Here is a 15817-nt window from a genome sequence, read left to right as displayed (position 1 = left end):
CTGCTGGGGCCCAGAGTGGGCTGGGTTCTGGCCATGGTCACACAGAGGTGAGCAAAGAGCCCAAACCAAAACCCTTGGCCCCAGGGTCGGCTCATGTTCTCAGAGACCAGCGACTATTTTTATCCAGTGCCCGAGGCCAGCAGGACAGGCCAACGTGGGGCCCAGCCCCTCCTAGGCCCTTGCCCCCCTGGGGTCTCCCTTTGGACCATCCTCACCCCCTATTCCTGGCACCCAGCCTCCCCCCAGACACCCTGGGTGTAGGAGCTCAAACCCCAGCAGTCGGGACCAGCCTGGTTCTGGCCATGGTAGGCAGGGGCAGGGGTCCCGGGCCTGCAGACCCCAACGCTGGGGTCGCCGCCTCCTCTGGCCGTCTCTGCTCCCATAGGGCAGATGAAGAAACTGAGGCTGGAGGTGGAGCCGTGGGCCAGAGGTTGTGCAGAGCTGAAGCCAAACCCGTCTGTTGGCTTCCACAGCCCTGCTCTTTGGGGTCCCCAGGGTCTCCGGCGCCAGCGTTAGTGTGACCCATCCCTGGGGCCAGAGCAGGCCGTGGGGAAGGGGCCCAGTGGGCCAGGGGGTGCCCCTAAGGGTGTGTGTGGGCAGCCACAGGAGTCGGGGACCCCCGTGGACCTCAGGGACGACCTCCCAGATCCCAGGGACCCCCACTTCTGCCCAGGCCTCCCTCTGCCCCTCTTACCCCGCTGTTGCCACGCTGGGCCTGGTGGGCAGGATGGAGCACGGGGCGTGTGGCCCCAAGACAGACAGCAGCAGGTGGCTGGAGGCCGCGAGGTGGGCCAATCAGCTCCTCAGCCGCCGCGGGGGCGGAAGGAGGGCCAGCCTGAGGTCCCTGCTGGGGCACATCCCCACCTCGGAGCAGGGCCAGGCGCTGGCCCCACCCCCATGAGCACAAAGCCACCGCCAGGCTGGCCGCGGTGACTCTGGGAGCATTGCTTCCTCTGTCAGCCTCAGAAAAGAGGGTCCCGGGGGGCGGGAGCACCCACAAAGCGTGGTTACCTCGCCTTTATGAGCACCTGTTGTGTGCCGGGCTCAGGAGCAGCTAAACAACCACATCCCCGTGGAGCCGGGGTCCATCAGGGAGGGCTTCAGGGAGGAGGATGACACCATCGAAAAGAACCCAGGCTCTGCTGGCTGACCCGGGTCAGGCACAGCTCAGAGGCCTTGGTTTCCTCATCTGGAAAGTGGGGTCATTTCCTCCCAGGGGGGCAGTGAGGCTCAACTGTGGGCTGTTTTGTTTTGTTTTTCTTCTTTTAATTGAAGTAGAGTTGATTTACAATGTTGTGTTAGTTTCTGCAGTACAGCAAAGTGTCTCAGTTATATGTATATATATTCTTTTTCATGTTCTTTTCCATTGTGGTTTATCACAGCATATTGAATATAGTTCCCTGTGCTTTATAGTAGGACCTTGTTGTTTATCCATCCTATATATACTAGTTTGCATCTGCTAATCCCAGACTCCCAATCCATCCCTCTCCCACCCCCCTTTTCCCTTTGGCAACCACAAGTCTGTTCTCTATGTCTGTGAATCTGTTTTTGTTTCGTAGATAAGTTCATTTCTGTCATAGTTTAGATTCCATGTATAAGTGATACCATATATTTGTCTTTCTCTGACTTACTTCACTTAGTATGATAATCTCTAGGTCCATCCATGTTGCTGCAAATGGCATTATTTCATTCTTTTTTATGGCTGAGTAGTATTCTATTGTATATATGTACCACATGTTCTTTATCCATTCCTCTGTCGATGGACATTTAGGTTGTTTCCATGTCTTGGCTATTGTGAATAGTGATGCTAGGAATATAGGGGTTCACGTATCTCTTTGGATTAGAGTTTTGTCTGGATATATGCCCAGGAGCGGGATTGCTGGAATATACGGTAACTCTATTTTTAGTTTTTTGAGGAACCTCCATACCGTTTTCCATAGTGTCTGCACCAATTTACGTTCAATTGTGGGCTGCTTTTGTATCATCCCACCTAGTCACCCATCCACACCTTTGTTTAGTCAATCATCAAACACACACCACTCAGCCCAGCCCAGCTGTACTGGAAATTACTTTGTCATTTTCTTAAATAACAGCCTTATTGAGATACAGTTCATGTGCAATTCACTCTGTAAAGTGTACAATCCAGTGGTATTTAGTACATTCCCACAGTTGTGCCACAATCATCTCTATCCAGTTCCAGAACATTCCATCACCCCAAAAGAAGCCTGTCCCCATCAGAGTCACCCCCCATCCCCAGCCCCTGGCAACCAGGTATCCACTCTCTGTGTCTGTGCATCTGCCTGTTCTGGACGTTTCCCATCAGTGGAATCACACACCGTGTGTCCTTCTGCGTCTGGCTTCTCTCACTGAGCATCATGTTCTCAGGGTCCATGCACGTTGTAGCGAGTGTCGGGGCTTCACCCCTTTTCGTGGCTGAGTGATGCTCCCGTGTGTGGAGGGACCACATTGTGTGTATCCCTTCACTTGCATCTGACAGGGCTGGGATTAGGAGGAGGAGAGGAGGAGATTTGGTCAAGTGCAGGTTCAGATCCTGTCTTCCTGTAAAATGTTGATATACTGTTCATAGTGGATTTTTATGCATTAATTTTTAATTGTGGTAAAATACACATAAACATAAAATTCACCATCTTAACCATTTTTAAGCGCACAGCTCAGTGGCATTAAGTACCTTCACATTGCTGGGCAACCATCCCCACCATCCATCTCCAGAACTTTCTCATCTTCCCAAACTGAAACTCTGTCCCCATGAAACACTGACTCTCCATCCCCTCCCCCAGCCCCTGGCCCCCACCATTCTACTTTCTGTCTCTGAATATGACTAGGGTTAAAACATACTGCTTCACACATCATGTAAGACCCTTACAAGCTTACATTTCCATTTCCACCTCCCATTCTGTATATACTATTGTTTTACTTCCAATATGATGTAAAATAAATCTCATAGTACATTGCTGTTAGTTTTTCTTTAAAAGGGAATTATCATCTGAAGACATTAAGAAATAATTATAGGGCTTCTCTGGTGGCACAGTGGTTAAGAATCCGCCTGCCAATATACGGGACATGGGTTCGATCCCTGGTGCGGGAAGATCCCACATGCCACGGGGCAACTAGGCCCATGCACCACAACTACTGAGCCTGCACTCTAGAGCCCACGAGCCACAACCACTGAGCCCGCGTGCCACAACTACTGAGCCTGCACTCTAGAGCCCGTGCGCCACAACTACTGAGCCCGCATGCCACAACTACTGAGCCTGAGCTCTAGAGCCCACGAGCCACAACTACTGAGCCCGTGCGCCACAACTACTGAGCCCGCATGCCACAACTACTGAGCCTGAGCTCTAGAGCCCACGAGCCACAACTACTGAGGCCCGAGCCCCTAGAGCCCATGTTCCAAAATGAGAAGCCACTGCAATGAGAAGCCCGTGCACGGTAACAAAGAGTAGCCCCCACTCACCGCAACTAGAGAAAGCCCGCACGAAGCAATGAAGACCCAACACAGCCAAAAATAAATAAATAAAAAATAAATTAATTTTTAAAAAACCCTGAATGCAGTAAGGAAGAGACTATTTAAAAAAGAAAAGAAAAATAAATAATTATATTGGGACTTCCCTGATGGTCCAGTGGATAAGGCTCTGCACTCCCAATGCAGGGGGCCTGGGTTCGATCCCTGGTCAGGGAAATAGATCCCGCATGCTGCAGCGAAGAGCCTGCATGCCGCAACTAAGACCTGGCATAGCCAAATTAAAAAACAAAAAAACTGCATTAACCACATTTTTAAAATTTCTTGTGTTCTTCATTCCATTGCATAGATCCAAATCTCTGGTAACATTTCCTTCTGTCCAAAGAACTTCCTTTAACATTCCTTTCTTTTTTATTTTCTTTTTCTTTCTTTCTTTTTTTTTTGGTGCCAAAACCTAGGAATGAAAACATTTCTTTTATTGTATGTCTACTGGCCACACATTCACTCAGCTTTTATTTATCTGAAAATAGGTATTTCCTGGGACTTCCCTGGTGGTCCAGTGGTTAAGACCCGGCGCTTCCACTGAACGGAGCCTGGGTTCAATCCCTGGTCGGGGAACTAAGGTACTGCATGCTGCACGCGGCTTGTGGGGTCTTAGTTCCCCGACCAGGGATTTAACCCAGTCCCCCTGCAGTGGAAGCTCAGAGTCCTAACCACCGGACCACCAGGGAAGTCCCACTTTATCTCTGATTTCTAACACTTTAATTTATAATGTGCTTGGTTGTGCTTTTCTCTGTGTTTATCTCCCCTGGAGTTCATTGAGCTTCTTAGATTGTGGTTTTATAGTTACTATATTTGGAAACTTTGTGGCCATTCATTCTTTGATTTTTAAAAAAATTGATTAATTTATTTATTTTTGGCTGTGTTGGGTCTTCGTTGCTGCGCGTGGGCTTTCTCTAGTTGCGGTGATTGGGGGCTACTCTTTGTTGCGGTGCGTGGGCTTCTCATTGCGGTGGCTTCTCTTGCTGTGGAGCACAGGCTCTAGGTGCATGGGCTTCAGTAGTTGTGGCACGTGGGCTCAGTAGTTGTGGCTCATGGGCTCTAGAGCGCAGGCTCAGTAGTTGTGACGCACAGGCTTAGTTGCTCCGTGGCATGTGGGATCTTCCCGGACCAAGGCTCAAACCCATGTCCCCTGCATTGGCAGGTGGATTTTAACCACTGCACCACCAGGGAAGCCTCATTCTTTGTTTTTTTGTGGTTGTTTTTGTCCTTCTTCTCTCTCCTTCTTTCTAGGCCTCCAGTTATGTATATTAGATTACTTGATATTGTTCTACAGGTCACTGAGGTTCTGTTCATCTTGTAAGCGTTTTCACTCTCTGTGTGCTTCATTTTAGATAGTTTTTAAGTCTTTAATTTCACTAATCTTTTCTTCCTCAATGTCTAATCTGTTATTAATTCCATGTAATGAATATTTTTCATATGTTGTACTTTTTCAGTCTACAAGTTCCTTGGTTTTTAAAAAAATCTTCCTTTTTCTCTCTTCCTTGTATACATGTTTTCTTTTCAATCTTTGAGTGTATTTGTAGTAGCTATAGTATAGTCTTTGCTTATTCCGTCTCTCTGTTATTTCAGAGTCCATTTCTTTTTTTTTTTTTTTTTGGTCATGCTGAGCGGTATGTGGGATCTTAGTTCCCCGACTAGGTATCAAGCCTGAACCCCCTGCAGTGGAAGAACAGAGTCTTAACCACTGGACCACCAGGGAAGTCCCCAAGGTCCATTTCTATTCATCCCTTTTGTTCTCTTGTTCATAGGTTACATTTTCTTGCTTCTTCACGTGTCTACTAACTTTTTATTGAATTTATTTATCCAGTTTCCAGTTCTTTCTTGTATAGTTGTGTAACTTACGATGTTACTTAATTCTATCACCATAGGTTAATTTTGCCTGCAATTGAACATCATGTCAATAGAACCACACTGTGTACACTCTTTTGTGTTTGGCTTACTATGTTCACCGTTGTGTCTGTGTAATTCATCTATTTTGTTCTGTGTATTGGTAATTTGTTCTTTTTTTCTTATAAATTTTTATTTATTTATTTATTTTTGGCTGCGTTGGGTCTTTGTTGCTGCGCGCGGGCTTTTTCTTTTTTCTTTTTTTTTTTTGTTAATAGCAACTTTTATTGTTTCACTGGTGAAGCAGGCTTTTTCTAGTTGCGGCAAGTGGGGGCTACTCTTTGCTGTGGTGTGCGGCCTTCTCATTGCTGTGGCTTCTCTTGTTGTGGAGCACAGGCTCTAGGTGCGCAGGTTCAGTAGTTGTGGCTCGTAGGCGCTAGAGCACAGGCTCAGTAGTTGTGGCGCATGGGCTTAGTTGCTCTGCGGCATGTGGGATCTTCCCAGACCAGGGCTCGAACCCGTGTCCCCTGCATTGGCAGGCAGATTCTTAACCACTGCGCCACCAGGGGAGTCCCAGTGATTTGTTCTTTTTTGTTGCTGCATAGTATTCCGTTGTTGGATATATCACAGGAGTTATATATCCATTTTATGTCAATGGACATTTGGATCGTTTTGAGTTTTGGGCTAATATAAATACGGCTGCTGTGAACATTCTTGTCCAAGTCTTTGGTGGATGTATTTATGCATTCTTGTTGGATACAGTAGTAGAGTTGCTGGGTCAAAGGGCATACATACATTAGCTTTAAAAGATACAGCCAGGGGACTTCCCTGGCAGTCTAGTGGTTAAGACTCTGTGCTTCCACTGCAAAGGCTTCCAGTGTAGCTGTGTAGTTTTACATTCCTACCTGAAATGTAAGACAAGGGAGTTGCAGTTGCTCCACATCCTTGCAACACTTGAAATTGGCAATCTTTCTAATTTTAGCCATTTTTATGGGGGTACAGAAATATCTCAGTGTGGTTTAAATTTACTTTTCCCTCATACTGAGATACAGCAGCCTATTGGCCATTTGGATGTCTTCTTTTGTGAAACGCATATTCACAATCTTTTGCCATGTTTTAACTGGTTTGTCTTTTTCTTTGCGATTTGTAGGAATTTTTGTTTGGTTCTGCTTTATTTTCTGTTTAACCTTATTGTGGATATAAGTCCTTTGTCAGATATATGTATTGCTAATATCTTACCCCAGTTTGTGGCTTGCTTTTTTACTCTCTTTATGGTGGATCCCGGTGGGCAGGAAGCAAGTGTATTTCATTCACTGGTCAGGCCTGGCACACAGTAGGCTGTCAATAAAGTAGTTCGCTGAATGAAAGACTGTGTTGAAGTCCTAGTTCTGGGCCTCAGTTTTTCCACGTGGTCATGTTAATCCCTGTCCTGCCCATATCACAGGATTTTGTGAGACGTGCAGGCGACTCAGGATCGGTTCGCCGCAGACTCGGTTTTGAAGGTTCTCTGACACCGTCAGCTTTTAGAATCAGAAAGGGCGGAGCTGGGTTCTTCTCCAGGAACCACCCTGGGAAGCTCCACGTGAGCGCGCCCGCCCGTAGCAGGCCCCGCCCACAAATGGGCCCGCCCACAGATGGGCCCGCCCACACCTGTCACTTAGCTGAGGGGCGGGCCAGGGAGGGAGAGCCTATGGGGCGTGGTTACAACCGGAACGAGGAAGTAGGTGGAGTTCCGGAGGTCACTGACCTATGAGAGGGAAGAGCCCTGAGCTGGAGGGGGCGTGGCCGAGCGGCCCGGAGGCCGTTGTCTGCGTTTCCATTGGGCTGTCTGGCGTCGTCAGGGAAACGCGGCGTCTCGGGGTGAAGGGGCGGGGTTTATAGGGAGGCGGGGCCTCTGGGGGCGGGCCGCCCGGTCCGGGTTACCGCCGTCAGCTGACCGGCCGCCATTTTGTCCGCCATTTGCAAGCGGCGCGGAGCCGGAGGGGAGGGGAGCGCGGCCTGCTGAGCGGGTCCGCTGCAGCCGCCGCCCCGCCAACCGCCGCCGACCTGGCCTGGGAGACCGCCCCGCCGCGGCGACTGGCAGCGCATCGCTCCGCGGGCGGCAGACGCGGCCCCCGGGCCCCCTCAGGGCGCCTGGCCGCGGGCCTCCCGGGGTTCGGGCCCGGCGGCAGCCGCCGCGATGGCCCTCAAGATGGTCAAGGGCAGCATCGACCGCATGTTCGACAAGAATCTGCAGGACCTGGTGCGCGGCATCCGCAACCACAAGGAGGACGAGGTGAGCCCGGCGCGCCGGCCCGGGCCCGGATCCGGACCCGGACCCTCGCGCCGACCCAGTCCGACCCCGGCCCTGACCCCGACCCCGGCTCTGCCCCTGATTCCGGCCCCCAGGCCGCCCCCGAGGCCCCGCTCCCGGCTCGAGCCCCGGCTGTCCGCGGCCTGGGCCTCCGCACGCCCGCTCCGTCTCCGAGCCTCAGTTTACTGCCCGGCGTTGGGGGCCCGCCTCCTCCTCCCCGAGGGTGGCCCGGAAGAGACTTCACAGCCCACCCCCGCCCCCCCAGCGGTGGATCTCCAATCTTGAATGTGTTTCTGGGTCTCCTGTTCAAAAGGGAGGGCCCCCGGCCCCGCCCCAGGCCTTGGACTCCTGGTTGGGGGACTCTCCTCTCCGCGGGTCGCCCCCGGAGGGAACCCCTGGTGGGATAAACGCACGTCCAGGTCACTCCTTGGTGCCTGGTCCGGAACTGGGCCTTGCCTCGTGGGCCCGTGTCCCCGGGAAGGTGGGGCCGCGCCTCTTACGGGGTGAGGGGGTGGGGCAGCGGACGTCCTAGGCCAAAATGAGGAAGCCGCTCATGGGTCTTGGAATAGGGAAGCAGACTTAAACTAGATACCCGAAAGTCGGGGGGAAAAGGTTTTCCAGAAGTAATGTTGTAATCGTGGGCACCATTTTCTTCCCTCCCGCCACGCCCCAACCTGTGACCTAGATTTAGGAGGATCGGGGACAGTTAGTGACCTCCAGGCCGCTGACTTCCATGGATGGAGGTCCAAGCCTGCACTTACACAGTGGGGTGTTGGAGAAGGTCCCCTTTTCCCGGCTGGAGAGTGAGGCTGCCTGATGGAAAGCAGCTGTTGGACATCGTGCAGGTCCCACTACCAGATTCCACCCCGCCGGCCCTCACAGTGGCGCCCGGGAAGCCCAGCAGTACCCGGAGGAAGGTGCAGAGAAGTTAAGGAATTTGCTGGGAGGCACCAAGGGCCCTGGGCTCTGTCCTTCAGCTGAGGGCCTGAGTTCCTTGCCTCTTTGTCGCACTTTCTCAGAATGGGTGTGACCTCGCTGAAATGTAATTAGGTTGTTTTGGTTCATTTCTGTCACCCCTTCTCTTCTCTGGCTACACTTGGGTTTTGCATCAGGTTGGAAGCTCTGGCCAGCTGCGTTGGTTACAAGTGTAGGGAACTCTTGGTCTGATTTTCAGTTTCTCTTTGAGTTGAAAGAGTAGCTGGTTGGCCTGAATTTTATTTTATTTTAATTTTTTTAATATTTATTTATTTATTTTATTTATTTTTGGCTGCGTTGGGTCTTCGTTGCTGTGCGGGCTTTAGTTGCGGCTAGTGGGGGCTACTCTTCGTTGCGGTGCGCGGGCTTCTCACTGCGGTGGCTTCTCTTGTTGCGGAGCATCAGCTCTAGGCGCGCGGGCTTCAGTAGTTGTGGCATGCGGTCTCAGTAGTTTTGGCTCGTGGGCTTAGTTGCTCCGCGGCATGTGAGATCTTCCCGGACCAGGGATGGAACCCGTGTCCCCTGCATTGGCAGGCGGATTCTTAACCACTGAGCCACAGGGAAGCCCTGGCCTGCATTTTAGGTAGTAAGCATGGCTAAGTGAATTTGGAAGGTGTCTGCACCCTTAGATTTCTTTTTCTGTGCCGGTTGGCCTCCTGATTTTCCCGCCTTGGTTACTGGATGTTACTGAGCAGTCTGTTCCGGGATTCTGAGGAGGGGCCGAGGGGTCTTTCCAGTAGAGAGACGCACAATGCAGTTAAGGGGGTCTGCTTTTTATGGCGTGTGCCGGTCATCACTGGTAGTACCCTGGGCCGTGCTCTATTCATTTGGAATTGGTGGGGATTGATGGCGCTGTCCCCACAGGCTCGGAGCCCACTAAATGGGGTTTTGGTGGTGGAGGCGCTGGTGCTGGGAGTCCTCAAGGCCAGGTTCCACGCGCATACTGCCCTTAGCCTGTTGGCGATTCCCACAGACGTGGCATCAGGATGTGGAGGTTTCCTCATCAGAAGAGTCGTGATCTGGAGGGTCATTACTGGTTCCAGATGTTCTGGAGCACAGCAGGTGGCTGTGGGGTGACTCTTCTAGCTCCAAGATGAGTTCTTCCCTTCTACCCCGCCCCGCCCCACGCATTCCAGGGAAGACTTCTGGCAGCAGTATAGTTTACCCTCAAAGTAACAAATTTTTTTTTTAAGGATTTACTTATTTTTTTATCTATTTATTTTATTTATTTTTGGCTGCGTCGGGTCTTAGTTGCGGCGTGCGGGATCTTCGTTGTGCGTGGACTTCTCTCTAGCTGTGGCGCGTGCGCTCTGTAGTTGTGGCGCGCGGGTTCCAGAGCACGTGGGCTCTGTAGTTCGTGGCACGCGGGCTCTAGTTGAGGCGCGTGGGCTTAGTTGCCCTGCGGCATGTGAGATCTTAGTTCCCCGGCCAGGGATCGAACCCGCGTTCCCTGCATTGTAAGGCAGATTCTTTACCACTGGACCACCAGGGAAGTCCCCAAAGCAATAGATTTTAGCTTAAAACTTCTGTGCGACACCACAGAAGTGAGGCTCAGCGGTGACTTTAAAAGCCATGTGGAAAGGCAGCGTGGTTTAGTGTGTGACGTTTGGGAGACCTGCATCCTGGTTCTTGGGTCTCTTTGGGTTACCTGGGGAGAGCCCCCTGATGTTTTGAAGTGGGGGTGACAGCCACCTCTCCACCTTGCTGAGTGCCTGTGAGGGTGCAGCAAGTGACGGAATGCAGGCTTCTGTGAGCCCCCAAAAGAAGAAACTAGAAAATCCGGACCACTGGTGGAGTAACTTGTTTTTTGAAACTTTTGTTTTAGCTTATGGTACTAAGTGTATACATGCCTGTGAGTTGGGTTACCATGGAAAATGTATGTTTTCCAATGAGTCAAAGAAGTTTGAGAAACAGTGGGCTAATTCACCTGTTTCTTGGATGCTTGAGTTTGTTTCAGTCCCTAAGATACAGTACAGGTAATGTTGGCAGGTAGGTGGAAATTCACTTGCGAATGTCCTTGCTTCCAAAACTTGGGTATGACTAGGAAAAAACAAATGACTTTTTAACATTTCATTCTTATGAGTACTTTTCATGTTTTGGGGAAAGGTTTTTCTTTCAGTCTTGTAAATTATACCCATAACTTTTTGTAATGAGCTTAGCGTTTATTAAGTCAAAAGGTAACATTCTTCTCCCCAGAAATCAATTTGAGAATTTTTTCTGTGCGTAGAAATTGAGAGAGGTTCTGTCTGTTAAGATTCTGTCCTGTTCTTGCCTGTTAGCCTTCCTGAGTGCTGTCCACGCACGCCAAGTGCTCCTGAGGGCTCAGCCCTCACGAGTGTGGGTTCCACGTGGGGGCACTGCAGTTTATGTACCCTGCCCCCCAGTGGCATTGAGGTGGGTTCCATGTTTTCTGTTTGGTGCCACAGCTTATTCCATAGGGCGACACTCAGCAGTATCAGCCAGGGTTTGGGTGGTGTCTGAGCGTTTTCTTCTGGGTCTAAAAATTTCCGAACCACTTAACTGAAGTTTCTGAACTTTATTTTTAATTAATTTATTTACTTTTAAAATATTTATTTGGTTGCACTGGGTCTTAGTTGCAGCACATAGGCTCTTTAGTTGTGGCATGTGAACTCTTAGTTGCGGCATGCATGTGGGATCTGACCAGGGATTGAACCCAGGCCCCCTGCGTTGGGAGCACAGAGTCCTATCCACCGCACCACCAGGGAAGTCCCCTGAACTTTATTTTTATTTATTTATTTTAAATTTTTTTAAATTTTGTTTATTTTTTTGGTTGCATCGGGTCTTTGTCGCGGTGCACGGCCTCAGTGGTTACGGCGCGTGGGCTTAGTTGCCCCGTGGCATGTGGGATTTTAGTTCCCCGACCAGGGATCGAACCCGCATCCCCTGCGTTGGAAGGCGAATTCTCAACCACTGGACCACCAGGGAAGTCCCAAAGTTTCTGAACTTTAAAAAATTCAGTTTTATCTGTGTATGGTTGGCTGTGTGTATCTGCAGGTTCTGTATTTGCCAATTGTGGATTGAAAGTATTTTTTTAAAAAATTCCAGAAAGTTTCGGGACTTCCCTGGTGGTCCAGTGGTTAGGACTCCATGCTCCCAACGCAGGGGGCCTGGGTTCGATCCCTGGTCGGGGAACTAAGATCCCGCACGAAGCAACGAAGATCCCGCGTGTTGCAACTAACACCTGGCACAGCCAAATAAATAAATAAGTAAATATTTTTTTTAAAAGCGTATGTCATATATGTGTTGTTACATACATTAAACATATTTAAAAAAATTTCCAGAAAGTTTCAAAAAGCAAGACTTGAATTTGCTGAACGCAGGCAACCATTTACACAGCAGTTGCAGTGTGTCAATTATTGTTAAGTCATCTAGAGATGATTTAAAGTGTACCGGAGGCTGTGTGCATGTTGTATGCAAGTCTGCGCCATTTTATACAAGGAACTTGAGCGTCTGAGGATTTCGGTGTCTTCGGAGGTCCTGGAACCAATCCCCCACAGATACCAAGGGGTGACTGTAGAGAGATATTTTGAAATTGGGTATAATCTGGGATTAAGATGGAACTGTGTGAAGTGCTGATATTCTAGTGCTTCTGACCTCAAAAATGGCAATTTCCTGGGGTTCAACCTGGTGCCGAGGTGTGTGGGGCTCCTCGGGCTGTGAGGTGTGTGCGGGGCTGGCCCTCGCTCCGGGGACAGTGACTGAAGCACATGTCATGTCTGGCACGGCTAAGCGCTTGGTGCTTTTAAGCTATTTCTGTAAGATTCCTTTTATTTTAACAGCTTCTGAGGAGAGTGGAGATAGGACGTTTAGTAAATAGGTTGTTACCCTAAGTCAGGGTCTCTCCCCCTCGGCACTGCCCACATCAGGGCTGGATCATCCTCTGAGAGTGGCCGGCCTGGGCGCTCTGGGGTGTGGAGCAGCATCTCTGGCCCCGCCCATCTGATACCAGGCCATGCCCAGTCTTGACAACCACAATGTCCCCAGACGTGGCCGTGTCCCCTGGGGGGGTGGGATTGCCCAGATGAGAACCCCTGACCCAAACTGATAAAGGAAAATTTCCCAGAATTCCCTAATGCTGGCCCTTCATCCAGGCGTCCCTTGTCCCCTGTGTTGTCATTGTGTTGTTGGACCCTGTGCTATTGTGAGATAAGATGGCCTTTGTCCCTGCCCCTGTCGCAGAGCTCCTGGAACTTTTGTCGTTTCCTAAGCAACAGAGGTACTAGGGGCATCCTTGTTGGGATATTCGGTCTCTGCCCCTGGTTCCTGACACTGACCTGCTGAATCCCTTGGGGTTTCCTGGGTGATGGGAGTGTCTTTTGTTCTAATGAGATGATCCTGGGTGGGACTGGTCACAAGAAAGACCAGGCCGTGGTTTGAAGCTTCACACCCGCTCTCCCGCCAATCCTTCGGAGAGGGGAGAGGGGCTGCAGGTGGAGTTAATGATGGATCATGCCTACGTGATGAAGCTTCCATAAAAATCTAAAGTATGAGGCTCAGGGAGGTTCTCGGTTGGTGAAAGCATCCACGTTCCAGGAGGGTGGCGCCCCCCCAGTGCCACGAGGACAGAAGCTCTGCCTCCCGACCCGCTGGACCCCACCCTCTCTGCCTCTTCATCCAGCTGTTTATCTGTATCCTTTGTCGTGCCTCTCACAGTGCAATAAACTGGAAAACATGAGTAAGTGCTTCCCTGCGGAGAAGCGGGTCACGGGAACTCTGGTTTACTGCTGGCGGGTGTGTGAGGTGCGGACAGACCTGTGGCTGAGCCCTCAGCCTGTGGGGTCTGCGCTGACACCGGGCAGAGAGGGTCAGATCCGAACTGAGTTTTGGGACACCCAGCTGGTGTCAGGGAGTCGGTCATTGTGTGGGAGGCCCGCGCTGGAGGTCAGAGTGAAGGGAAACGGGGAGGTTTCCTAGACAGCCCACAGGGTGGGTCTCCTAGATTTGTGTGTTTTTTTTGAACTCTTGTTAGTTGTGAAGTATATAATGCACATTCGTACAGTTGAAGTATCATGATAATTATCCTAAGTTCTCCAAGGGTAATTTCCTTGCCTTGCTTATAGTTTTGTCCCTTAAATGTCCCTGAACGTCTCGCTTACTTCTGCTTGCAGGCTGGTGTCAGTGGCCACCTCTGTCGCTCGCTGCTGCGGGGAAGAGCCACGGTGGCTTGTTCGCTTTGGTCGCCGGCAGGGGTCTGCTGTGGTTGATTTATCCTTCAGACTGTTGCCAGACCTCTGTGTTGTTTCCCGCCTGGGGCATTTGATGAAGCGCCCTTTGTGGGAGGGCAGTCACCGCAGCGTGGGCAGGAGCAGCCTTGGCCTCCAGGGCAGTGTCACGACCACTAGAAGCGCTCCTGTGGCTCCCGTTCCCAGCAGCAGCCGCCGGGGCCTTGTCTGCCCCGGCGTAGTGCCATCTGCAGCCTTCGTGACGCTGTCTGCCTGAGCCTCCGTGCCCGAGTCTGGGCACTGGTGCCCGACAAGACCAGAACGGAGGATTTGTGGCGGCACTCTGGGGAGGCCGAGCCTTGGGGGACAACGAGGGGGGCGTGCCCGTCCTGCCTGTGCCCACCGCGGACCCAGGCACAGCCTGGGGGGCCCGGGACTCGGCCACGGATCAGCTGCAGGTCCGCAGTGAAGCCTCAAGCTTCCCGACCTTCGACCCCCAGCCCGTCCCCCCAGCAGAGCTCCCAGCACAAGGCTCTCAGCTCTCCCTGACTTGGAGGAGTTATTCACAGGGCACGGCCCAGCGCAGTGGGTGGCCAGGCTGTGGGTGGGTGGCAGTTGTGAGGACCAAGTCTGTAGTGGGCTGTGTCTGTGCGGGTCATCAGCTCCTGGGAATGCCCATTTGCATAACAATTACAAGAGGTTGAAAGGCAGGAGCGGGGGCGCTGCAGTGGTTAGGACTCCACGGTTTCACTGCTGAGGGCGTGGGTTCAATCCCTGGTCGGGGAACTAAGATCCCACAAGCTGTTCGGTGTGGCCAAAAGTATTTAAAAAAAAAAAAAAAAAAACAAGGAAGGAATGGTGACCTAGGTAGGCTCGATGCTAGGGTGCCCCCTTGGCACTGTGGACTCTGGGGCCTGCTCATCCCCTGGGGGGCGTCCTCCTGGGCACTGCGGTGTGGAGCAGCCTCCCTGGCCCCACCCACTACCTGCCGGACCCTCCAGTCTGAGGACCAGGGACGTCCCAGGTGTGGCCCGGCGTCCCCTGGGGGCACGGCCGCAGAGCTGAGAGCCTTTGCGCTGGGAGCTCTGCTGAGGGGATGGGGTGGGATTCGAAGGTCGGGAAGCCTGAGGCTTGACTGCGGCCCCATGGCCGAGTCCCGGGCTCCCTGGCTGTGCCCAGGTCCGCGGTGGGCACAGGCAGGACGGGCGCACCCCCCTCGCTGTCTCCCGAGGCTCAGCCTCCCCAGAGTGCTGCCACGAATCCTCCGATCTGGTCTTGTCGGGCACCAGCGCTTACTTGGGCGCGGAGGCTCAGGGTGAGCCCTGGTGCCACCGTCACCGTCCACTGCCAGGGGACCCCGGCGCTGAGGGTCTCCTTCTCCACTTGAATGACTCGGGCCCTGGAGGCCACTGCTGGGCGGCCGGGTCTCCGGGCCGCTGTCACCCTGCAGGGAGGAGGGTCGCCGCTCCGGTGTAGACTAGTGCTGTGAGCATTTGCAGAACCAGAGGCGCAGGCCCGTCGGGTCACATGTCGTCGAATAACGTCTTTCCATTCTGGTGGCAACGAAGTCGTTTTTCTCTGTGTGGCTTTATTGAGACAGTATGGTTTATATAGCTTAGCATCCACCTGCTTGAAGTGTGAAATTCAGTGAAGGTTTTAGTGTATTTACAAAAGCGCGCAGCCGTCAGCACGATCTACCTTTACATTTCCGTCACCCCGCCAGAGATGCTGTCCCCACTGTACGGTCCCCATTTCCCCTCCCCCAGCCCCCGGCCCCCACCCATCTGCTTCTGTCTCTGCCGAGGTGGGGCTCCAGTCCAGGCCGAGGGTGACTGGGTGACGAGAAGGGCCATGATTGGCCGTCAGGAGCTGCTTGACCTGCCTGCGTGGGGTCCCAGGGGCTGAGCACGGGGACGAGGGGCTTGTAGGGTGGACAGGGTGGCAGTGGTCCCGGATGGGCTGTCTGGCCTCTGTCCGTTGCACTGCTCAGCGCCG

At 52.1% G+C, this 15817-nt stretch overlaps 1 protein-coding gene across 1 annotated transcript in view; it reads left to right on the top strand.

Moving 5' to 3' along the window:
• The first annotated feature begins 7338 nt into the window (after nt 1-7338).
• Nucleotides 7339-15817, top strand: part of AP3D1 (adaptor related protein complex 3 subunit delta 1) — a 45704-nt gene continuing 37225 nt past the window's right edge. The window contains exon 1 of the mRNA XM_061190839.1: nt 7339-7646. Within this exon, the coding sequence (XP_061046822.1) occupies nt 7551-7646 (96 nt within the window). The 5' untranslated portion in view covers nt 7339-7550. The remainder of the gene's footprint in view (nt 7647-15817) is intronic.

Source organism: Eubalaena glacialis, chromosome 4 (assembly GCF_028564815.1).
Source record: "Eubalaena glacialis isolate mEubGla1 chromosome 4, mEubGla1.1.hap2.+ XY, whole genome shotgun sequence".
In the NCBI taxonomy this organism is placed as follows: domain Eukaryota; kingdom Metazoa; phylum Chordata; class Mammalia; order Artiodactyla; family Balaenidae; genus Eubalaena; species Eubalaena glacialis.
Note: the sequence above shows the minus strand (reverse complement) of the source record. Positions and strands in the feature narration are given on the sequence as shown.